The 26,091-nt window shown below is 39.6% G+C and overlaps 1 protein-coding gene across 3 annotated transcripts in view; it reads right to left on the bottom strand.

Moving 5' to 3' along the window:
* Nucleotides 1–376: 376 nt before the first annotated feature.
* The window catches only part of DUSP11 (dual specificity phosphatase 11), a 39,550-nt gene continuing 13,835 nt past the window's right edge, over nt 377–26,091 (bottom strand). For 2 of the 3 annotated variants that reach the window (XR_004539919.1, XR_004539918.1), the window contains exons 3-11: nt 24,993–25,124; nt 24,588–24,711; nt 20,442–20,502; nt 19,950–19,996; nt 18,818–18,893; nt 13,117–13,245; nt 6,710–6,745; nt 4,472–5,123; nt 377–706 (exon numbers count right to left, since the gene is read on the bottom strand). Coding sequence is in view for 1 of the 3 variants with exons in the window: in XM_033949156.1 (XP_033805047.1) it covers nt 4,838–5,123; nt 6,710–6,745; nt 13,117–13,245; nt 18,818–18,893; nt 19,950–19,996; nt 20,442–20,502; nt 24,588–24,711; nt 24,993–25,124 (891 nt within the window). In the remaining 2 variants the exon portion in view is untranslated. Of the gene's footprint in view, nt 707–1,377; nt 5,124–6,709; nt 6,746–13,116; nt 13,246–18,817; nt 18,894–19,949; nt 19,997–20,441; nt 20,503–24,587; nt 24,712–24,992; nt 25,125–26,091 lie in introns of those variants that run through there. The other variant, XM_033949156.1, reaches the window with a different exon arrangement.

Raw genomic sequence — 26,091 nt, 5'->3', positions numbered from 1 at the left:
AACCAGAAGCATAAGCTTTAAAAGATCCTTAAAAAAACAAAAAAAAACAAAGATGATATAAACTAGACAAAACTCTATAGATGTCAAAGAAAAGCCATGCTATGTGGGAAAGTAGTCTGAAAAAGTTGTGAAGACGAGAGAAATTTTACATTTGATGCTCATGTTGAATGAAGAGAGCAATTTAAACAACTAGGGAATGTGTAAATGCATTCATACTACAGAAGAGTCACACCAAATACAGGAGAAAAATAACCTAGTATTTACAAATCAATCCGTAAGAAAGGCATATGAATACCAGCTGGAAAGACTCTGTAAAAATTCAGCTTCTCCTTATCATTTAACACTTGCTTTCCGCATTAGTGACTGAATATTAATTAGGCTTTTATTTTTTTTTTTATTATAAATTGCATGTTTATTAATTTGCTAGAAGCCATACTCGGCAATCTATCAGCAGTTAAAAAGAAATGAAAGAAATGTAAAAATAAAAATGTGACTTTGTAAGGAAGATAAAGACTATCCAGTTTCAAAAAATTGTAATGTTTTCATTTCACGAACAGGATAGCGGTAAGACATAGTCCCTTTTACGTGTCCTTTTTTACTTAAGCTCTTCTGATAAAGACTAATACCTGTATAAGGCCACGTGTAAAACTTGAGCAACCATGGTAAATTTGTATATTCCTTTTCACTCTTACAAAGCAGGGCAAAGCTATAAAAAAAAAAAAAAATCTCTAATCATTTCCAGTTACAGTACTAACTTCATCTATCAAAAACATTTTTTTTAAAGATACATGGAACTATTGAAGTCAACGTAACCTGAACAAAATCTAATACAATTCTCCCAAACTGGTCATATTTGAAAAATATTACTCGCTACTAATTGATTCCAGAGTAGCTGTCCACAGTAAAATCATACAACAGTGATTTGCAGATAGATAAGTCATGCACCTTGGCAACAATAATCCATGCAGAATGTACATACTGAATGGTGAGACCTTGGCTAGGACTGCAGCAGAACGGGATTTAGGGGTGATCATTAGTGAAGACATGAAAACTGCCAATCAAGTGGAGAAGGCTTCATCCAAGGCTAGACAAATGCTGGGTTGTATCCGTAGAAGTTTTGTTAGCCGGAGGTCATAATGCCATTGTACAGAACCATGGTGAGACCTCATCTGGAGTACTGTGTACAATTCTGGAGGCCACATTTCCGTAAGGATGTGCTGAGAGTTGAGTCGGTTCAGCGAATGGCCACCAGAATGATCTCAGGGCTCAAGAATCTCACGTACGAGGAAAGGCTGAACAAATTGTGGCTATACTCTCTCAAAGAACGTAGGGAGAGGGAAGACATGATTGAGACATTTAAGTATATCACTGGTCGTATCATGGTGGAAGATGATATTTTCTTTCTCAGAGGTCCCTCAACCACAAGAGGGCATCCGCTGAAAATTAGGGGCGGGAAATTTCATGGAGACACCAGGAAGTATTTCTTCACAGAAAGAGTGGAACAGGCTCCCTGTGCAGGTGATCGTGGCCAGCAGCATGCAAGATTTTAAGAAAAAGTGGGATGCCCACGTCGGATCTCTACGAGGGTAGTGTAGAGGTGATGCCATCAGAGTGAAACCCCTAGGTGGGTAGTTGGGGGAGGGTTAATAGAGTGGGCAGACTTTCTGCCGTCATTTTCTATGTTTCTAACTGAAGCCTTTGTATCACTCAAAATGCTAAAGGGCTGCCAACAGGTCAGGTCTTCAAGATATCCCTAATGAATATGCATAACCACTCAAATAATCAGGATCAAATACAATTTACTAAATAGCTCCAAAGCATCAATTTCTAAATATTAAAGAAGCTATTATATAAATATTTTAAATTCAGTTCAATTACACACTCATTTTTAACAATAATATATTTTAAAAAATCATAAATCAAGTTCTTATCACACATTTAATATCAGACTACATACCTAAATGAGTCCCCCACATAAATCATTTAATTGTAATACAGTACAGTACATAAATAGACCAAACATCCAATAGTTTTCACAATCAGTCCTGAAATATATTATCTATCCAGTTTTTCTCTGTTCTTCGTCTTGAACAGACCAACAGTTTATATTCTTCAAATTGCATTCCACTAGATATTTTACTGACTCACAAGTAACAGCCTTTCACACCCCCCTGCGTTTCTTGTTATGTTGTAAACGATCAGCCCAATACAGAACTGTGGTTTACCTACTGGCGTCCTCAGAAGCTGTAGTTGAGTAAGGTTCTGATCTTCTCTCAACCCGTTAAAGCATACTTGTTAAACACAAGGCAGAAACCTGGGGTTTGTCACAAACTGGGCACAAGATGAACCGACAGGATCCACGCTGACCCACATAAGAAATGGCAGCCAAGCAATGACATGCAAACAATGGAGGCAATAGGCATACAAATCTCTCTCATGCATATTCATTATGGATACCTGAAAATACAATCCATGAGCAGCCCTTGAAGACCAGGAGGGAGTATAGCTGGGGTCTAAAGTATGCAAAAATGATAAGCCTGAAACTTTTAGAAATGCACTGGTGCTTTTACTAAAGGATGTTAAACTTTAGAGCAAGTTGGCATGCCAAAACCCCCTAACTGAAATTATTTGTAATTTTTTCAAAGGGGGTGAGGTGTGTGTGTGTGTGTGTGGGGGGGGGGGGCATGCCCTGGGCAGGGAATAGGTATGGAAGCATTATCCAGTTAGCATATTCTGATTAGTAGGTATTCTTAGCATATGCTAAACAGGAGACAGTAATGCAGGAAATTACCGCACGCTACGCTTCTAGAACTAACGCCATCTCAATGATGGCGTTAAGGTCTAGCACGTGCTATTCCACGTGTTAAAGCCCTAGCGCACCTTAGTAAAAGGAGCCCTAAGTTATCATGTGTTAATTTTTTGCAAGTCCTGTGAACTGATGGAAAAATTAGCGTACAACCTGCAAATAATAATTTAATAAGTTATACAATTATTTAAATACTCCTGCGGACAAAGTTTCATTTTAAAATACATTGAGTTGATATCTTAATGCATTTTAATAAAAGTGTCTTAGAATTTTGGAAAATTGAAGCATTCAGTCAACTATTCAAGATAAATAAGGAGGAAAAAAAGGGTGAAACATCTAGAAATATCTTACCTACTAGTAAGCATGAAAGAGGATCTGCTAAGCTTTGGGGCTGTGTGGTAGCCAGTGGAACAAGAATATAGTCAACTAAATATCAGCATAACCTAGAAACTAATGCCCTATAGTCAGTGAAGGCAACGAAGCAGAAAAGACACTGGCTCTTTCAGCAAGACAAGATACCTCAATAATTAACTATAAAGTACTTAGAACAAAGATGAAAGTTTGGAATGGCCTTCCCCGTACTCCAACTGTTGTAGAAAAACAGCAAGAAAATCTCAAAAACACAGTGTCTGAAAGGAGATCTTAGAATGTTTCTGAGCTAGAAATGTTCTACAGGAAGGAGTGAGAAGAATTTTAAATGCAAGACTAGAAGGACTCAGCTGCAGGAAACGTTTGGAAACTTATTTCTGCCAAAGGCAGCATTGCAGGTACTGAATTTATGCACCTACCATATTCACTATTTTGCATCTTAAAAAAACAACAACATATGCATTAAAAATTTCAGAAAAACTGTTATGCTCAATCTTGTACCATGTAGAAATTGTGCTAGTTTCTGTTCACTTAGGGCTCCTTTTACTAAGGTGCGCAAGCGTTTTTAGCGCAGGCCGGAAATTACCGCGCGGTACACTTCTAGAACTAACGCCAGCTCAATGCTGGTGTTAAGGTCTAGCACGTGCGGCAATGTAGCGCATGCTATTCTGCGCGTTAAAGCCCTAGTGCACCTTAGTAAAAGGACCCTTAAGAGATTCACTGAAACACACATCTGACCTGGGGTACCTACGCATTTGCACACAACTGTTTTTTTCTGACTTTTTGTTAATATCCAGCTGTTGTACTGATTAAAATCACTTTCCAAAATTTTCAGTAGCTACACAATAAAATATAACTCTTCTAATGTGGTCTCTGCATCTGATCAATTAGCTGAGCTTTTGCTTGTTTTTCCTCCGTAGCAGATGTATGACTGTACCAATGAACAAAAGGCATGCAAAGGAGCCTCCTAGCGAAACAAGGATGCTATGCGTTCTTGGCACAGTATTATAGGAAAGCAAAGGCCCTTGGTTTTTTGCATTGTGGTGTGTACCTCGATTTCCTCTTCCATTTTGTTTCTTTACAGTATTACAGGAACCACAATTATACAAGTTAAAAAAAACCCCCAAACCCCCATTATGATCCTTTAAAGTTAATAGGTACTGTTAGACATCAAGTTATAAACCTAAACTTCACAACTAGCATTGATATTGCTAGCATTTGAGACAGAGAAATACCAATACTTTGGATGATGCAGAATTAATATAGCTCTAATAGGTGACCTCTTAGATAACTCACCTTTGTTTGTTATGATCTCCTTTGGATTTTTTTTTTTTTCAAACTCATAATAACCGCCACCACCAGGAAACCAGTTCCAAGCCATGAAGCCTAGAATACGAGTCTGGTCTTTTCTCTTTTCTCTTAATTTCTTGACCTTTTCTAGTATTTTGCTAGCTCACGATGTGATTATTCATTCTTTTACAGAATGACAGAACAAGTAGCAGTACAGCGTGATATATGCCACTATATACAGGATTTAAGGGAGAGATCCACTTAAAAAGTTAAAACCTATGTAAGCCACCTTTTCACTCTACTCTTCCGAATAACTGAAAAATAAAATAAGGAAAAAAAATGGACAAGTGTTGATTCAACTAGGGGAAGGTTCTAGATTGGGGGAAATCTTTTGTGCTTTTTCTTTTCAAACTTTTCTACAGATGGTGGTTGATGTGGAGCTGGCACTGAAATGTGCTGTCCATTGTAACTGCCCCATTGAGTCCTGGCTTGTGGCGCAGAGAATTGGTGGTGGTAGTTAAAGTTACCCTCATCAGTATTCCATGAATGTTCTCTCCAGTTTGCAAATTCCCTAGGGTCACTCCAATCATACTTGGTCTCATATGTGGGTCTGCTGTAGTCATACTGCTGATGGTAGTACTTATTCCAAGGAGTTGACCTTAAAAAAAAAAGGAAAGGAATACCTGTATTGTAATTCTCACAGCTGGCATTCATTGAATACTCTTTATTTAACCCTTATATGTGTTTCCCAATTCTTTTAAGAACCGAAGAAAGATTTGTATTTTAATTAAATGAAGACAAGTAACACTTTTGCATCCCAGTCACCCCAATCTATACAATTTCTAATGCTCTGCAAATTAAGGTCATTTTGTACATTAGGGGGCATTTACTGAATTTGAAACGCCAATTCCTATAACATATACAAAATCTGCCATGGAAAACAAAAATCCTGGTGACCAAAGTTATCTAGTTGAAAACAAAGTTATCACTGGATAACCCATCTGGACACAGCTTCTGCTACTTAACAGTATGAAATATGAGCAATAGAGTAAATTCATTTAACATTTTCATATTCTGTTCTTTCACCCAAAGTGGAGAAAATCCAAGTAGTCAAAAGTACATAGTAAGTAAAAGTAGAAAAAGTTGCAATTCTTCCACATTTTGATAGACAGCCACACAAATTCCCATATTCAATCTAACGTTAGTTTCCCCAGCTTTCATGTCTTACACCTGGATGTTCAAACCCTTTCCTCCCACTGCCTTCCATATCATTCCCTTACATGTCCAGAACATATTAAAGCACTGGCCTTATACCACATTTATTAATAGGCCAAGCAGGGTCTTTTATTCTTTTAAGACTACTACTAAATTCAACACCCATGCCACCCACCTTTAATGTCTTATTACTAAGGCCCCCTTACTAAGGTGTGCTAGCCGTTTTAGCGCGCGCTAAATGCTAACACGGCCATAAACTTATAATGGGCGTGTTAGCGTTTAGTGCGTGCATATATTTAGTACGCGCTAAAATGCGTAGCGCACCTTAGTAAAAAAAAAAAAAAAAGGGGGGGTAAGTTTTCCAGTAATCCACAGAGCTATCAAAATCAGCTAAATCACTGTCCAGATTATCTGGCCTTTTCAAGATACACAATCCTATTAGGCACTCTATAATATCAATCCACTCAAAGATTTTTCAAACTATTGTTTAAATTTATATCATGCTTTATGAAGCAGCTTATAATACTTTTAAAAGACACAAGGGGAATCTCAGAATGCCACTTGTCTGCTTGTTGGTTCCTGCAGTACAATGTGGCAGCACTTGTCACTGGCTCACCCAAATGTGCCCTCTATTCTATTCTAATCTCTTTTTTTTCTTTTTTTATGTTCTTCACACTGTTTCTAATTCTAATTTTTCATACTGTTTCTGTGCTCTTTAATAAATAAACAAATATGCTAATATCTTTAAAGCCATTTCCAGAATCTCAATTCATTGAATTTTTATCTCTTCCATGTTTTCTTAATCATTTCATTCATTTCAATAATTTATCATTCTTTCTGATTCATTTTCAAGTAATATACTGAACATTTCTTATCCCCTAGATAACTTAGCTTTGTTAGTGCAATGTCGCTGTTATACTACACCCCACCAATGCGTTTCGTATCTTCCTCAGAATGGGGGAAGTGCCTTAACAACTACATTTCATTCATTTGCTTTCTCACGCTGCTTTTCTCTGCATAGCTTATTACCTTGCTCTTCCACGGTCTGTCCAAGGACGATAAACCCTACAATTAGGGAAAGAATAGGGAAGATTCATAACTGAGCTCTTAATATCTCAGGTGTTATGTCAATGAATAGAAGACAAGGATGAGTAATGGCTATACCTATCACTTCTCTTCCCACATTCTTTGTGATACCACATTAAAAAGGTAGTACCAGGACCCTCAAAACTCTTGATTTCTAATCATAGAAACATGATGGCAGATAAAGACCAAATGACCTATCCGCAGTAACCATTATCTCTTCCTCTCTTTAAGAGATGCCAGTGTAATCAGATTGGAATGTTTAAACACCTATGGTGGGATTGTTCCCTCATACAAACATTTGAAAGAGGTTTCATCTCTGTTTTCTAGGGACATGGGAGTGACTACATCCGTTTCTGCAATGGGTGCAGACTCAGCGTAGTCCATACCAGTCTCCTCACTAGGGTGTTGCTGCAAAGAAGTGGAAGAGGACGGCGCCCCCCTTCAACAACCAAAAGGGATTAGGTAGTGACTTTGTATGGCGATCTTTGGCACTATCCATAAGGTCATCCAACCCCTGGCCAAACAGCATATTACCCCTGAAAGGAAGCCCGCTGAGTGTGGCTTTAGAGGTAGAATCCCCAGCCCAAATGTCTGATCCACAGGATTTTGCAAGCAGACTTTATCCACTACCTGAAGCAGATCATACAAAGCATCAGCCACACAGTCCACTCCAGTGGTCTCAAACTCAAACCTTTTGCAGGGCCACATTTTGGATTTGTAGGTACTAAGAGGGCCGCAGAAAAAATAGCTAATGTCTTATTAAAGAAATTACAATTTTGCATGAGGTAAAACTCTTTATAGTTTATAAATCTTTCCTTTTGGCTAAGTCTTAATAATAATATTGTAATTTATAACTAAAGAGACATATGATCAAGAAACTGTTTTATTTTACTTTTGTGATTATGATAAACATACTGAGGGCCTCAAAATAGTACCTGGCGGGCCACATGTGGTCCCCCGGGACGCGAGTTTGAGACCACTGGTCTACTCCCACCAGCAACAGCTGGGAGGGGGGAATCTGAAAGTGCACCACTCAGGTCACGCAATTTAGAAAGGCATGCTTGAGCCACAAACGAGGCTGCTGCAACAGCCCACACCACCAGAAACAAGGCCTCAAACTGCCTCTTGAGCAACATGTCCAGTCTGTGATCCTGTTGATCCTTAAGTACTACTTCCCCCTCACTGGGAAGGGATGTACGTTTGGTCACATAAGCCACCAGAGAGTCCACTTTAGGCACAGCAAACATTTGCTGGAACTTCTGATTCATAGGATATAGCTTGGACCTTGTTTTGCCACTTTAAGGGAGCCCTCTGGGTCCTCCCAGTGCCTAGAAATCAGGACTTTCATATAAGGGTTGCCACAGAAAGGCAGTAGGCTGAGAATGGACCCCACTCAACAGGGAGCAGTGGGAAGTAGTTTGAGGATGATCAATATTGAAAGAAAAAAAATAGGTAGAACCACAAAAGTTGTTTGTTTTTCTACATACCCAGTCAACATCTACAATGGCTTACATTTTTCCTGCTTTGATTTGTTTTATCTGTTAAAATCCTATTTTCCACCATTACAGAAAGAGCCCCTATTATATACAGGGTAACAATTTCCCTTAGTACTGTCAATATTTGCATCACTCCTAATTGATAATGTGGTACTTGGCTGAGATCACCAACAATGATCTTTCAGATCTCAGTATTTTAGATTATCAAACAATTTCTTTTTTCCACAGTATCTTCATCATGTATCACCATGATTTCAGTAATTTGTTCGACACCATAAATTTATTGCATTGCTTGAATACTACTTTGAATATCCAAAAAGGGTTTTACAAAATTTTGAAATTAAATTTAAATGAAATCTTCAATATCACCAAAATAATTAGTATCGTCAGTATTTTTTCTCTCTGCCCTGGGTGCTTTCTCCAACCCCCAAATGCACTAAAGCAGGGGTCTCAAAGTCCCTCCTTGAGGGCCGCAATCCAGTTGGGTTTTCAGGATTTCCCCAATGAATATGCATGAGATCTATGCGCATGCACTGCTTTCAATGCATATTCATTGAGGAAATCCTGAAAACCCAACTGGATTGCGGCCCTCAAGGAGGGACTTTGAGATCCCTGCACTAAAGCCAACAATCGTCGCTAAACCTGTTTTCACAGCTTTAGTGACGATCACTATTACCGAACCAATTTGCAAAAACACAAATGCACACGAGTCAAGTCTCTTTCATTTGAAAAGCTCTGCAATGAGAGGGCATAGGATGAAGTTAGGTAGGGGTAGGCAATTCTGGTCCTCGAATCCATAGCCAGGTCAGGTTTTCAGGATATCCACAATGAATATGTATGAGATGGATTTGCATGCACTGCCTCCTTGAGATGCAAATCTATCTCATGCATATTTATTGTGGATATCCTGAAAACCTGACCTGGCTCCGACTCTCGAGGACCAAAATTGCCTACCCTTGAGTTAGGGGATAAGCTCAGGAGTAATCTAAGGAAATACTTTTTTACAGAAAGGGTGGTAGATGCATGGAACAGTCTCCCAGAGGAGGTGGTGGAGACAGAGACTGTGTCTGAATTCAAGAAAGCGTGAGATCAGCGTGTGGGATCTCTTAGAGAGAGGAAAAGATCATGGTTACTACAGATGGGCAGACTGGATGGGCCATTTGGCCTTTATCTGCAATCATGTTTCTGTGTTTAGGCCAATGCAGACACGTTTGTGATGCCCCAGCTGAGGACTGTAGTTGAAGATCTAAAAATTGTAATTGATGATCAGGTAGCTGTTTTCCAAAATATATTCTATAGCAAATGTCCCAACTTCAGTCCAACTCTTGTCAATATATCCAAAAACATTCTGGAATGTAAAGACTTTTTCATGTATATGATGAAACAATGCCTCATTGATCCATTTTCTTGTTGAACCAATTCACTTAGCAGCATGACAGGATAATCTGTACCTGCCAGATAGGTGAAAGTCTGGAATTACACCTTCTGGTTTTACATTCTAACCCTGATGCAGCCCTGGAGGGGGCAAAATACGGCCATGACGGGCTTTTAGAAAATGTTTTTATGTTCTTAAAGTATCTTAAAGTATCTACGCTATCTTTACAGAACCATATTGTAGCTGTTCATTTCCTACAACCCATTTGGTTATAGTGCTCCTATAACCAAATGCATTCTGTCCACATGGATATTAGACTGCCATTACAGTTGTGCAGATGAAACTACAGAATAAAAAGTCAGGCCTTCTCAGTTTGATAAAATAGTCTAAGTTTAGTTCTTATTCCACACATGTGCAGAATTGCAACATGAACATTCATTCACACCTTTCTTAAAATATAGTGCCTTGACTCAATTTTCACAATGGATAGTGCTCTTGTTTGAGCAGTTCTTAAAAACGTAATAAGACTAGCAGTGGTGGTGGCTGAAACATACGACTGTATGGTAGCACTTACATTCAGGGATTGACATATGCAACCCTTAGCTCTGGAATCATTTACTGTATGGATGACTACATTATGCTTTTCCATTGAAAAAGCTAGATCGTTGACCCTGTAGCAAGGATTTTCCATGGACAGTATGATCCATAGGCCTCATGTATAAACTCAAATATGAAACTACCAAGAAAGCAACCACTTCTACCATATCAATTCAAATAACAGCAGATGTGTTAGAAGCAGTTGTTTTTTTTTGGTAATTTCATATTTTTTCTCAAGAAAATCAGTTTTTCCCTTAAGGTGGTGAAGAGGAAAACAGTGACTGAGTTCAAAGAAGCGTGGGATGAACACAGAGGATCTAGAATCAGAAAATAATATTAAATATTGAACTAAGGCCCGTACTAGGCAGACTTGCACAGTCTGTGTCTATATATGGCCATTTGGGGGAGGATGGGCTGGAGGGGGCTTCAATGACTGGGAGGGTGTAGATGGGCTGGAGTAAGTTTTGACAGAGATTTCAGCAGTTGGAACCCAAGCTCAGTACCGGGTAGAGCTTTGGATTCTTGTTCAGAAATAGCTAACAAGAAAAAATAAAAAAAATTTAAACTGAATCAGGTTGGGCAGACTGGATGGACCATCTGGGTCTTTATCTGCAGTCATCTACTATGTTACATTACATTACATTACATTACGGATTTCTATTCCGCCTATACCTTGCAGTTCAAGGCGGATTACAAAAGATTTGACTGGACATTTCCAGTGATGATCACATTACAGAGGATTTTACTGGACATTTTCCAGTGAGGATACAATTTTTTTTTTTTTTTTTCTAGGGATCTTACGGGTTGGATAGTAAACTGACAGTGCCTAGCTGTGTGATATTAGCAAATGGAATACAGTTAGAGTAGGCAAGATTACAATCTTTTATAGGGGTTTGTTTACTTGAAGGGTGATTAGGTGGGATATTTGGGGGAGGATTATCTGGTGGTAGATGAATTCAGTGGAGGTAGGTGAATTATCTGGAGGTAGGGGAACTTAGCTGGAGGTAGGTGAAGTGGGTTTAAGGTTTTTGGATGAATTTTTTTAAAAAGCAGGGTTTTGATTTCTTTACGGAATGTTTTGAAGTCGTCCGATGTTGTCAGCAGGTTGGAGATGGAATGGTTGAGTTTTGCTGCTTGTGTTGCCAGAAGGTTGTCAAACATTTTCTTGCGTTGTGTGCCTTTGAGTGGAGGCACTAGCGCAGAGAACTGCATGGAGGTCTAGTGTATATACTTATTTTTGAGCATTTTTTGATGTTGTGATAAGCAGACTATGCCTGCTAGGAGTGTCCCTAGCACAGATTCCAGTGCAAATCCAGACACTATCCATAATCTGCCTTATTCCCCATTTTCTGCCTCTCAGTCTGAATTTTCTTCTAGGGCCTGTAGAGGGAGTAAGAGAGCAGCAGTGCTAGGTTCCCATCCCCCTCTGGATCACAAGGTGAATCACCGGAAATCCTTTCCACCTGAGGGTTGGGGGCGGGGCTGCAAGCTGCTCTCCCTGAAGACTAGGCTCCTAGAGAATCAGAACAGATAGGAACAGCAGCAGGGAAGGTCACAAGGCTCAGGGCTGAGAGCTCCTGATAGCAGTCAAGCTCCAGAGGACATGGAGTTTACAGAGGCTGGAGGAGAATCACCTTCCAGTCTGAGTGAGGAACCATTGGCCATGGAGATGGAAACAAGTCCTGAAGCCAGTGTTGGGCTGATGCCTGAAATTATTCCTATGGAGGTTTGCATCATAAAAGCAAGTATTGAATGTTGCTGAAGTTTATGGCAAGTTTGTTTTGGAAGTTTTGTTTTTCCATTTTTTGAAAGCTTAATTGCGCTTTCCCTTTTTGAATCAAGTGTACTATGATGTGCTAAGACAGTGGGGTTAGCCCCGTGTTACGTGGTGGGATAGTGGGCCTAATTTCTGGCAATTCAAGACCACACGGTGCACACTGTCTTTCCAGCCTTCAGTCGCTGAAGAAGCCAGTATTTTAAACTGTCTTGTAGCTCTGTTTTGGTGGAAAAGTTTTTCCTTTTTTTTCTTTGGTAATGAACTCCACCTGGACTATGATTTAAATAAGAACTTACCTCTGAGGAAGAGAGTTTTGTTTAAGTTTGGACTCTTTTGGTTTCTCAACCAGAGACTATTTTTTGAACATTGTGTATGCCTTGTATGGGAAGCCCGTTGGCTTGGCCATTGTAATTCTGACAAGCAAGTTACTGTGTTTTTTTTTTTGGGTTTGAACAATTAAAAACCATTCTTTATTTGGCATTGAACCAATTTATTGTTTGGAGGCTGTCCCTTTCACTGAACGCTGAAAGAACTTATCCTTGTGAGGCACGCAGCAACTCACAAGAGTTTAATTGTGGCCAGTATTCCCAGGCCCTCTGCCTGGAGCGTGCCAGCTACAATGTGTAGTGAAAAGTTTTGTATACACTGAGATTTTTGTTGAAATTTACAATGTTAAGCAATATTCAATACACACATATATGTATCTATACAAAGACACACAAATGCGTGCTATATTATACATATATATAAACACATAGTTTTTGGAGGTAAACAACTAAACAATTATATTTCAAAGCTGAAAATAATTTTTCAGCACCTATGATACCTCCGTTACATTTTTAATGGATCTTGGTTTAATTGCTTATTACAAGTGTTTATAATATATTGTTTTTGGACCATCTTCTTTATTATTTTGATATTGTGAAGGGTTGTATATAATCACTTGTCACTGTGAAAAAATATCAGCACAACTTTTGCCTGCACTTCCACTACTTAAAAGAGAGAATAGGGCTCTTGAAGTTCCTTGACAAGTAAGCTTGACCTCTGCAAACACACAATACATATATCGTGTCTTTGCTTGAAAGAGCTTAGATAAACAAAGTACCTAGAATCCATTGCTTGGTGAACTTTTGAGGGATTCGGTGCATTCTGGGCTCCTCTAAGCTCATTCCCATATGAAGCTCTCCCCTGTCGTCTGGTCACTACTGACCTAGATACACCTATACCATGATTACTAGAGAGAGAAAGGGAGAGAGATACTGTTTAAAACTAAATAAATCTGCAGAAGCAGACATGATAGAACCCTAATGCAGCAAACATCAGCTTAATTTTATAAGAAAAAAAAAAATCACTTTTTAAGCATTTCACAGTATGTACAATTTTTTTCTGTGGAATTCTTCCTTTCCAGAAAATACAGGGAATTAAATCCTTAGCCATAAGATGTTATATTTCAATATAGTGTAAGGAAATTAACTTGTAGGCTTTTTGCACTTTTCTGTGGCCCTGCCTGTCATTTCAGTTCATGATTCAACAAGCAAAAATTAATTTTTATTCAATTATAATTGGAAAAGAAATAATGGATCAAAGGAAACTTTTAAACATAGTACATTTCCTGATTAAATCAACAGATCCGATTTAAATTGATAATCGTTCGGTCCCAACTGCTAGACAACTGGCAGATTACTTTAAAAGTAAAGCTAAGAATATTCGAGACTAAATTATAATCAAGTCTCAATTGACTTCGGTTACTTCTTCAAAAAAGGTATACTAGGGGCCTCTGTAGATAAGATTTGGAATACTTTTGTGCCAATCTCAAGTTAGTTTCACTGCTATGTAAGAAAATATGCATCTTCACACTTGTCCAATGTATCTTATACAAAAAGTGTCTGATTTTATATTTTGTCTATCAGAGCAGTGACCATCTCTGGGAAAAGGTGACTAAAGTAGCAGACCCAAAATGCTTAGAACGACTGATTTTTCATGTTAAGGATCCATAAGCAGACTTAAAAGTTACATGTTTAAACTTCCATAACTTTTTTGCTCACATAAAAGGGTGGTGTTTAGACTGTTGTATTCCAAATTGTTTGCTCTAAGACAATTCATTAGTACCTCATCTTTTGTTTCCAGTGACTTTAGTCACCTTTTCCTCAAATATGATCATATATTTGACATCTGCAATTTTCCTTAATTTTTGAATAACAATTTTGAAATCAATACCAAAAGAATCCTAATTTAGATCTGTGGTTTCTAATCTTTTCAAGGAATTTGATGGCAAAACATTTGACAGAATATCTTGAGATCTTTGGTGTTTTGCATTAAACTCAATCAGGATTTAGGAAAAAAAACTTTAGTACGGAAATGATTCCATCTGATTTGGTGAGAGAGAAAAGATCCCTTAACATGCACCAGAAAATGGGTCATGTTTATGCAGTTTGATCTTTCCAGTGTATTTGACCTGACTGACCCATGACTTATTGTTGGAAATTTTGGATGAGACTGGTATAGCTGGGAAGGCATGTTGTTAAATAGATCTTAAAGGAGTTAAAATGGCAAGCTCTTTATGACTTTTCATTTCGCTTGTCCTAAATGTTAACATTCCTCTGCCTCTCTAGGACACATATTTTGGAGTTGTCCTTTAATACAAGCATTTTGGAAGAAGCTGCTTTTTCATATCTCCTCCCTTTGGAATTGTGGAGTAATAAAGTTGGATTCTCTTATTCTGTTTGATTTTTACATTCTGCAATCTCCTACACCGAGAGGTTATCGCCACTTTCTATGAAGGGCGATCCTCATGGGGAAAAAGGTAATACTGATAAACTGGCTTGATGCTCTCCCTCCCTATATTCAGCAATGGCAGTTGCAAAAGCTTACATTACCTAAGTTAGAAAACATAGAAACATAGAAAGATGACGGCAGAAAAGGGCTACAGCCCATCAAGTCTGCCCACTCTACTGACCCACCCCATTAAGTCTGGGTGCTGATGACTTGGTTCCTTAGCTCGACCCTCGTAGTGATCCCACGTGGATGTCCCATTTATTCTTAAAGTCGAGCACGCTGGTGGCCTTGATCACCTGCACCGGGAGTTTGTTCCAGTGATCCACCACCCTTTCTGTGAAGAAGTACTTCCTGGTGTCACCATTAAAGTTCCCTCCTCTGAGTTTGAGCGCGTGCCCCCTTGTGACCGAGGGTCCTTTGGGAAAGAAGATGTCGTCTTCCACCTCGACACGTCCTGTGACATATTTAAATGTCTCAATCATGTCCCCCCTTTCCCTGCGCTCCTCTAGAGTATAGAGCTGCAATTTGCCCAGTCTTTCTTCGTATGAGAGACCCTTGAGTCCGGAGACCATTCTAGTGGCCATCCGCTGGACCGACTTGGCTCGAAGCACATCTTTACGGTAATGTGGCCTCCAGAATTGCACACAGTACTCCAGATGAGGTCTCACCATGGTTCTGTAAAGTGGCATTATGACTTCAGGCTTGCGGCTGACGAAGCTTCTCTTGATACATCCCATCATTTGCCTTGCCTTGGATGAGGCCTTCTCTACTTGTTTGGCAGCCTTCATGTCTGCACTGATGATTACTCCCAAGTCCCGTTCTTCTGAAGTCCTAGCTAGTGCTTCTCCATTCAAGGTGTATGTTCTGCATGGATTTCTGCTGCCGAGATGCATGACCTTACACTTCTTAGCGTTGAAGCCCAGCTGCCAAGTTAGAGCGTGTACAGGTCAGAGAGGTCAGTTTAAACAAAACTGGAGAGCATTTTGGGATTCTCTGTCCCTGAGAATACGAAGCTGTTTTTTGAACATTTAACAGGACTGTTTTTAGCTCCTCATTCACCTATTTATCAGTTTGCTATATCCTTGGGATTGGGGGAGAGAGTATACTTTATTTTGCATTGAGTACTTGGTTGTATTTTGTGTATTAATTCATAGTCAATAAAAAGATTATACCATAAAATGGCAAGCTCACTTCTGATCCTTGGATGGCAAGATATGGCATATCCTAGGATTCCCCACTATCCCCTATTCCGTTCAACATTGCAATATCATCATTAGGAGATGGACAGAGTTGGAATAAAAGTTTTCACATATGTTGTTGATATTGACCATGGCAATGTTTATTATATTTCATTTATGCAGTTAAAATATTTGGTATAATAAACATTGCCTGCATCTTGTACATAGTTGCCTGCAGTTTGTTTTTGCTTTGGCTGGGGGTACTGCAGTTTTCGTTGGATTTTGTTTTTGTGTTGATATTGACCATACCTTTTTCCCAGGTTCTGAATGCACTTCCATTAATGCAACACAGTGTTTGGATTTTGAAGATTGGGTGAGCTCTCACCATTTGAAATTTATTTGGTTTTGCAACCCACCCGTTCACTTTCCAATTTTACAGTAGGTAATAATGTTTAAGCTGGTACCCTTATTAAAATGATATGGGGTGATTTTGGACTCTACATTACCCTTAGATCAGGGGTGTTCAACCTTTTGGCTTCCCTGGGCCGCATTGGCTGGAAAAATGTTTCTGGGGCCGCACAAACACACAAACGCTGCAGCAAGACAGAGGAGGGAACCTGCAAGACAGTAAACATCCGGGGGCAGCAGAGGAAAACACTACATCGCCCTCGATCGGGGTCGCACAAAATACTTCATGGGGCCACATGCGGCCCTTGGGCCGCAGGTTGGACACGCCTGCCTTAGATGCTCAGGTGGGCTGCTTTGCTAAGAGGTTTTTTTCCTGGATGATGCAGAAACTAAAATGTGCCCAAAGGTTTGTGGAATTTGACCTATGTAACTGGTTTTGCAGGTTTTAATGTTGGTCCCAAATAATTACTGTAATTTATTATATGTGGGTGTACTGAGTATCTACATAGGAGGTTACACACTCTCCAGAATATGGTAGGGTATTCTATTGTATTAGTAAATGTAATAGAATTACACCTCTTATTTGGCTTCACTGGCTTCCAATGGAAGTCAGTTATTTTCAAAATATGTACTATACTTTTTTTAATTTATTTTTTTTTTTAAATATCACTACCATATATTAATGACTTAATAGCTTTTTCAAATATAGAAACCAAGGGCTTGTCTAGAACAGTGTTTTTCAACCGCTGTTCCGCGGCACACTAGTGTGCCGCGAGATGTTGCCTGGTGTGCCGCAGGGCCGCCGGGCCCGGAGCTGACAGGGGGCCCGAGGCAGGGGCGCCAGTAGCTCGCCAAGGCAAAGTGAGTCGATCACCCAGGACTCACTTTGTCTTGGCGATCTAATCTATCGAGCCGATAAGTCTTCTTCTCCCCGACGTCAATTCTGCAGGCAGAGAGGAAGTTCGGGCCAGCCAATCGCTGCCTGGCTGGGCGGAACTTCCTCTCCGATTGCAGAATTGACGTCAGGGAGAGCATGCGTCGGAGTCGGCTTTGGGGCCTGTTATCCATTGGTGGGTCCTGTTCCCCGATGGCAGCGGCAGTGGCAGTGGCTTGGGGAACGGCAGGGAGAAAGAAAGAAAGGGGGCAGGCAGGGAAACAGAAGGAAAGAAGAGAAACAGAAAAAAAGAAAGAAAGGTCAGGGAGAGAGGAAGAAAAAGTTGGGGGAGGGAATGAGGTATGGAGGAGAGAAAGCATACAGGCTGATAGAAGGAAAGAAAGATTGGATGCACAGTCAGAAGAAGAAAGTGCAACCAGAAATCACCAGACAAGGTAGGAAAAATGATTTTATTTTAAATTTAGCAAAGTGGAGGCAGTATTACCACAGTTTTCAAAGGAATTTGCCCAAATAACTTAATAGTTAACTGGGTAAATTCCCAGAGATGAAAACTTCCCTTCACTTACTATGCACAGTTCTGAATTTATATCTGCTGTCTATATTTTACAATATGGTCACCTTTTACTAAACCGCAATAGTGGTTTTTAGCGCAGGGAGCCTATGAGCATCAAGAGCAGCGCTGGGCATTCAGCGCAGCTCCCTGCGCTAAAAACTGCTATTGTGGTTTAATAAAAAGGATGGAGGGTATATTTGTCTATTTTTGTATGCTATAAAAACCAAATACAGAGAGAGACTGAGAGCTGTTGACGAAGAGCTACGTGTGTGTCTTTCTTCGATTCCAGCCAGAATATCAGCTTTGTGTTCAGCCAAACAGGCTCAGGTTTCGCACTGAATAAAGTATTTTATAATTTTTCACTATTCTGTTTACTTAATATTTCATAATAAAGTAATTATAAAATACTTTCTTTGTGTTTATTTGATTCCTATTCAAGAGAATTACTTTATATATAATCAATATAGGCAGAGAGTTAAATTTTTTAACATTTTCTAATGGTGGTGTGCCTCGTGATTTTTTTCATGAAACAAGTGTGCCTTTGCCCAAAAAAGGTTGAAAAACACTGGTCTAGAAATTCCTTGACATTTAAATTTTCCTACCCTGAAAGGAGCAAAAAAACATGCTTTCATAAACCTCTCATCAGGCAGCCAAAATTATGAAATCTCTGAAGATACATCTATTTCAAAAGTTTGTACTTGGTAAGATTTAATTTATTTGCCTGAATGTCATATCCAAGAGCACTGCCAGTCTCCCTTCTTTAAGCATGGAAGAACAAAAGGATAGATAGTCCCTAGGTATAATTTTTGTTTGTTAAATAGCTTTGAGCTGTCAAAGGTACATGTGGCATACCAGAAGCTTATTGTAATGTAACCTTCTCAGTTAGTGGAGAAGTCAATACCGAATCAAGGTTTTCAACTGCTATATTCCTCCATTCCCTTCTTGGTTTCAAGTAAATATAAGTGGTGCAAATAAATACAAACACAAGGCAACTCACTTTCTGATGGGTCCATCCTGAAGATCTTTGATATAATTTTGCCTTTCTATGGTATGTCCCCTGCATCTGTTAAAGACTAAAGACATATGCATTTATAATTTACTTGCAAAAATAAGATGTATTTTGCAATCTATTTATCTTTAGCCTTCTGACATTAGTACATAGTTTTAACTAAGACAACAGTTCCCAAACTGTATGATGTGGCACTCAAGGGCACCGCAGTGAACTCACAGGGGAGCCACAGCATATTTTAGGACCTCCTTCAAAACTGTGGCACCTAAGAAATGGCTAGCAGGATGCCCAAGCCACGAGCTCTATGTTGCCTGAGGAACTCGGCAGCATGCTTCAGCCACCATTGACACTCCCAAACATTCACAGTTCATGTTGAAATGAGCTTCCATGAGCGTGCTGGTGTTGGTGGCTGATGCATGCTGTTCACTTCCTCAGGAAGCATGAAGCTCTGGGTTCAGGCTGCTTCAGATGGCAGGGTTTGGGCATCCCCATCAACAAAGGGAGGACTCCATGCTGCCGCTAACACTGTCATGGGGGAGGGGAAGAAGACCCGAGAGGAAATGTGTGGCCTAGGGGGCACCATGAAAAAAATTACTTAACACACTAAGGATGTTATAAACAAGAAAGTTTGGGAACACTAAACTAAGATATCACAGGCTAGTGCTAAATAGTGGATAAGCAAAGACATTCCAGATATTAACTCTGTGATACATCCTTTGTATTCTCTTCTACTGGATAACGTCTAGCCTGGTGTCTTGAACTATCCTATCTGACAGGAGAGGAATTAACAGGGAGCACTAAGGCAAAAATGCCATATATTAAGGAATTGTTCACTTGTTTTCTCACCCTCATGAATCTAGAAATCCATAAATAGATTCCATAAAGCAGTAATGGAGAAAACTGCCAGACATATGGTTCGTGTAGTGTTTTATGGTCATGTCTCTACTAGTTTTCTTTGTTTTACTATCTACCAAATCTCACCGTTCCTCCAGATTTTCAAACTGTCTTGCTAATTTAAGGGCTGAACTGTTAACTGCTACTTTTAGAGTCATACGACACATTCAAACTATTAAGCCATCAAGCCAGAAACTCAAACCATCACTAAAATACTTATACCTACTTTCTATAGCAGTACTGGGAATCATGCCTTCAACATCGATGAGGTACCTGTACAAACATAGTAGCATGAGTGACAGTACCTAAGGAATGTAGTGTACAAAATCCTGAAAAGTTCTGCCAAGTACTGATGGCAACAACAGCAGCAAACTAAGAATTAAAAGAAAAGATTAATGTATACTTGCATTATGTAATTTACAGTATTAGTGAAGCTGTGTCTTCAATGATATGCATAATATCATAGCAAGGCAAGAATTTGTGTATTCAACATTACAGAGCAAGATCCTATCTCCAGATACACAAATTGCACTTCTTAAATACTGTAAAATGCATAAAGAGTTTTGAAAATTCTTAAAAAGAGGCTTCTGGCAAAGAAACATTTTTGAGAAGTTGGAGGAGTTATATTTTAAAGTTCTAGACAAAAAAAGGGCTGGAGGTGCATCAATACAGCATGGAAGATCCCATCAACAGCTCAGAGGAGTCTGCCCAAACTCACCTGCAAATAAGATATCCTGTCCTGTTTAGGCCATGTGTACAATGAACACCAATGAGTTTATCTACAAAACAAGATATTCACATTTACCCATTAGTAGTCTGTTGTGCAAAAAAGCAAAGATACCTTTAGCAAATGCTCTCTGAGGACAACAGGCATATATTTTCACACATGGGTGACATCATCCACAGAACCTGGTATGGACACTATCAAGTGTACTGGGGTTTTTTAATTGAAAATATCAGCATAGAAAATCCAAAATAGGACAACAGAAAGAGCATAGCATAATACATGAGAAGCAAAAATATCAATACAGAAACAACAAATAGTTGTGAACTTTTGCCAAAATCAACCTACTTCCCACAACCCCAAGTCCTTAAGCAACATCTAAGTAGAAGAGAAGGCTCTTGGTACCCCAACTGCAGAGCAAACATTGTGGAAAGCACAAATCTCAGGCAGTTCGTTTCCTCCGAACTCTAAACATTCCTCCAAGACAGATATCAATCCCATACCCTATGATAGGTTCCTAATGAGCGACGTATAATAGCAGTCAACTTGGACATGAGGTGTAAGTAATCCAACTTATTTCGGACTCTCTGCATATCTGGCCTAAGACTGCTTTTCCCGTTAGCTGCAAGTACCAATTGCGCTGCTGTGAACAAATGCAGTGAAAACTGATGGTCTGCTTTTGCAAACCCAGGCACTGGAACAGTGTTTGTGTAGAATACTAACCAGAAGTTAGAAGAGACCACCACATATGGCAAATTCCATTGTCCACAGTTACACCAACAAAGGTCAGATCCCATTCCATAAATCTGATATAATTTGAATGGAGTATAATACCACCGATAACACATCTTGTAAAGTGTACTGTCATTTTAGAGCACTTTTGAGTGTCTTTGAAGATATGAGAGGTGAAGTCTTATCAGAAATCCAACCCTTTCATGCTGATTAACAAACTTGTTGAGCATATAGAATTTTTGGTTTCCTGAAGCAGAGAACGAAACGTGGACAGATGCGATGATGTCACACACATTGACATACGCACAGAGGCCCTGAGATGCCAGTAGGGGGGTGCTGAAAAAGAAAATATGCAGGTGCAGGTGGCCCACCTGGAATCTTGCACGGCATACTGACCTAGAATAACAAGGATTGTCTAATATGGAGGATAGTCCATCTGCTTCCTCAAATGTAATTTGAAATGTTCAATCACTGGATTATTCTAACTCACAAGGATGGCTTCTAAGCAACTTTATATCTGTCTTCTTTGTTAAATACATAATATTGCTTTACATGCAACCACCGATAATCTCGTTAATTTCTAATTACAGTGTGACCTACTATATACTAAGAGGTGGAACTGCATTCTATGTTTACCTCGTAGAAGCACATGCATCGATATCTTTAGATAAGATGTTATGCTATCAGTTTTACAGCTTGAGCCGTGTTACTAATAATTACACTACACAAATAAGATGTCAGCATATTTTACTTCTCTTTTAACATGTAGAATAATTGCCCCAGTTTGTCATATTGTAAAAGTCCAAGTCAATAACTTACCTCCCTAAATGTGGTGGTGAACGGTATCCCATCCGAAGCATCAGATGTTATCAGCGGAGTGCCACAAGGCTCGGTCCTGGGCCCGATTCTATTTAACTTGTTCATAAGCGATATGATGCAAGGACTTAAAGGAAGGGTATCACTGTTCGCCGACGACGCCAAACTTTGCAACATAGTAGGCAAAAGCTTATTACCTGATAATATGACACACGAACTACTGCTGCTGGAGCAATGGTCAACTACTTGGCAGCTAGGCTTCAATGCCAAAAAATGCAAGATAATGCACCTGGGTAAGAGAAACCCGCGTAGAACTTATGTACTAAATGGTGAGACCTTGGTTAAGACCACGGCGGAACGCGATCTAGGGGTGATCATTAGTGAGGACATGAAAGTCGCCAATCAAGTGGAGAAGGCTTCCTCCAGGGCAAGACAAATGATGGGGTGTATTCGCAGAGGTTTTGTCAGCAGGAGACCCAAAGTCATGATGCCGCTGTACAGATCCATGGTGAGGCCTCACTTGGAGTACTGTGTTCAGTTTTGGAGACCACACTATCGAAAGGATGTGCTGAGGATCGAGTCGGTTCAGCGAACGGCCACCAGGATGGTCTTGGGGCTCAAGGATCTCACGTATGAAGAAAGACTAAAGAAATTGCAGCTGTACTCACTCGAGGAAAGAAGAGAACGGGGAGACATGATTGAAACATATAAGTACATCACGGGACGTGTCGAGTCAGAAGATGATATCTTCTGGCTCATGGGACCCTCGACCACCAGAGGGCATCCGCTGAAAATCAGGGGAGGGAAGTTTCATGGCGACTCCAGGAAGTACTTCTTCACCGAAAGAGTAGTAGATCATTGGAACAGACTCCCACTCCAGGTGATAGAGGCCAGCAGAGTAACGGATTTAAGAGAAAATGGGATACTCACGTGGGATCTTTTGGAGAGTAAATTCAGGGGTGGGGATATTTGGAATGGGCAGACTTGGTGGGCTATATAGCCCTTTTCTGCTGCTTTTTCTATGTTTCTATGAATGATTAAGAAAAGATGAATTTATTATGCCTAAAGATAAGAGATTAATAATTGTACCATAGGATAGCAGACAAAGAAAACTGTTCATAGCAGGACAAAAAAAAAGAACATTAAAATCATCAGTTAAGACTACTCTGTTTGAAAAATTCATTACCTAACTTAGGAGCTTTTGAGACTGTAACTAGTATATTCTATGTGATTGTACTCTCGCTGATTGTACAGCTTCTCGCTGATTGTACCGCCTAGAACTACTGGTGATGGCGGTATAGAAGAATAAAGTTATTATTAACTACAACTTTTGTATTGCAGAACCAGAAATGGTCACATTTCATTGCTGGGTATAATGTACTGTCAGAAGGCTTGTACACAAAAGCATGATGAAATAGCACACAACATTTCAGTGGAACTAGAAAGCATGACCGACAGAAAGAAGAAATCAATTCAGCCCCACTGACAAGAACTAGATATTGCAGTAAAGAAGAAAAGTACACTTCCCCCTCCCCATTCGCGGTTTTGGCAATCGCGATTTCACATATTCGCGATTTTTTGGGGAGGGGGAAAAAAAGAAAAAATAAACCATCATTAAGTCTTTCCCCCGGCATCTTGATCTTACCTGTTGGTCTAGCTGACTTTCGGGGCAGGAGCGATCTTCCTACGCTCCTGCCCCGTGCAGATCGCCATTAGGAAATAGCTGTAGGGAGTTCCCGTCGTAGTCTCGAGAGACTACGGGAACTCACAGCAGCCATTTCCTAATGGCGATCTGCACGGGGCAGGAGCGTAGGAAGATCGCTCTTGCCCCGAAAGCCCGCTAGACCACCAGGTAAGGCCGGGAGGGAGGCGGGGGTGGGTCAGAGCTGGATATTCATGTTTTTTTGCCATTCGCGGTCCGGCTCTGCCCCTATCCCCCGCAAATCCGGAGGGAGAAGTGTATTAGTAATATAAGTGTTGGTACCAAGACACTCTTCTGTACTATATGTAAAGAAAGATGATCCTCAAGCACCAGTAAATGCAGTCAGAGAGCAGGAAAGAGGTAGAAACAATATACTCTTAATTTCTCTGGCCTGGTAAAAAAAAAATTTCCAAGGTCATCTTAACATGTTGCCTGTGTATATTTCACTTTATGAACTCCAGAAGGTGGCGCTCTATGGAACAATGCAGGTGGATAAGATAAGCACTAGCGGTAAATCAGCATACCCTGGCTTAGGAGTAAGATTCATTGCTGTCACTAACTGCACAAAAAGAACCCACTTTGACACATTAGCCTAAGCATGTCCTTCTGCTGTTAGTTTTTTAGGTCTCCCGCTTTGAGGAAACAGTCAATTGGCTTGCATAAACATTCAAATTTATAAGTAAAAGTCTAAAGATATGCAATCAAAACTTCTTTGCATATCACAGTGGAAGCAAGCTATACAATGTACTTCTACTGCAGAGATTTATTAGGATTTATTAATTAAACATAGGGAGCACCTTAAAGCTAGCCTGATCATATGGCTTCACAGAGAACCAGAACAAGCAGAACTACATCTGACACCAGAGAAAAAGAAAGCAGCAAAATCTTACCATTGTGTTCATTTTCTCTCAGAAAATTGGCCACAACGCTTTTGAACTGGTAAATGGTTTTGTCATTTGGTACTTCATGGCCAGCCGTGAAAATCTTTGAGTAACTTAAAGATTCTGGCAGCTCCTAGAAACAATATGCAGCCATGAACAGAAGAAAAGGAAACACTGGTCCCTAGGTACAAACAAAACAAAATCCATTACGGTGAACAATACTCTAATTTTCTATTAAAATGGCCTCTTGAAAATACTCACTAGCCTAACACTAGGATCATCTTTACTCAACTGTTTTACTGGGTCATTCAACTATTTTATTTTATTTTTTTATCTTTGACAGGTTAATGGTATTCCTTTTGGTTTTATCAACTTGGCTTTAAAGGCCATCCCTTCCAACCCTACCCCTCTTACCTCTGGCACATAGTAACGTGTAGTGTAAGTCAAATCTATGATCAGACCCAGTTCTTCCTTCTGTTCCTTAACTTTGTTAATGAGATCCAAAGGAGAAAACCGCTCCACAGGGGAAAGCTTCCAATCAAAACTCTGTTAAAAATAGTTTCACACTAAAAAACTTGCAGACACTGGAATGATTTAACAATCTGTATTCTTGCCAGCAAGATTAAAAGTAATCTTTAACAGTGAAAAAAGTCAAATTTGAAAATCAACAAAAGTCATCAGAATAGGAGAGCAACATGTGCAATACAACTATTTGTGACAAGCACAGACAGGAACAGAGCACAACAAACGCAATACAGAACACAAAAAAGCGCACAAAGGACCTCAATGAACAGGGACTTGTCTTTATTGACCCGGTCAATAAGGATAAGTCCTTGTTCATTGAGGTCCTTTGTGCTTTTTTTTTTCTGTATATAACTATCTGTGACCATCAGTACTCCCTATATTAAAAAGCATCAGTTGCATCTAAGACACTGGTACTAGAAGGGGCATCCCATCTGGCATCATATATTAGGGTGTGTCAATTATGGAGATATCATAATTTTGAAAAAATGGTTCAATTTCATGAAAATCAACAACTAGCTTTAAATTTTCTGTGATATATGCTCTTTACCTACCTGGAATTTCTAAGAAATAATGCAAAAATACACAAATTATTGGAATATGTTTAAGTGCTCTGATAATACAAGTTTTGTGTATTTGCATTGCATATTAATGCCTTTTGTGCCTCAATTATCTCGGTAAACCCCTATCAGGGACAGAGCTCTGCACACACGTCCATCTTCGACACCATCTTGACCTCTTGATATTATAATCTTACAGTTACCAGGGAAATACTTTTAAAACCAATAGGAGGAAATTTTTTTTCATTCATAGAATAGTTAAGCTCTGGAACGCATTGCCAGAGGTTGTGGTAAGAGCGGAGAGCGTAACTGGTTTTAAGAAAAGGTTTGGACAAGTTCCTGGAGGAAAAGTCCATAGTCTGTTTGCCCTGGATCGGTAGCATGGAATATTGCTACTCCTTGGGTTTTGACCAGGTCAGAGTTGGTCTGGA

Source organism: Geotrypetes seraphini, chromosome 6, assembly GCF_902459505.1.
Source record: "Geotrypetes seraphini chromosome 6, aGeoSer1.1, whole genome shotgun sequence".
Lineage (NCBI taxonomy): Eukaryota > Metazoa > Chordata > Amphibia > Gymnophiona > Dermophiidae > Geotrypetes > Geotrypetes seraphini.
The sequence above is the reverse complement of the archived record's forward strand: the minus strand, read 5'-3'. Positions and strand labels throughout refer to the sequence as shown.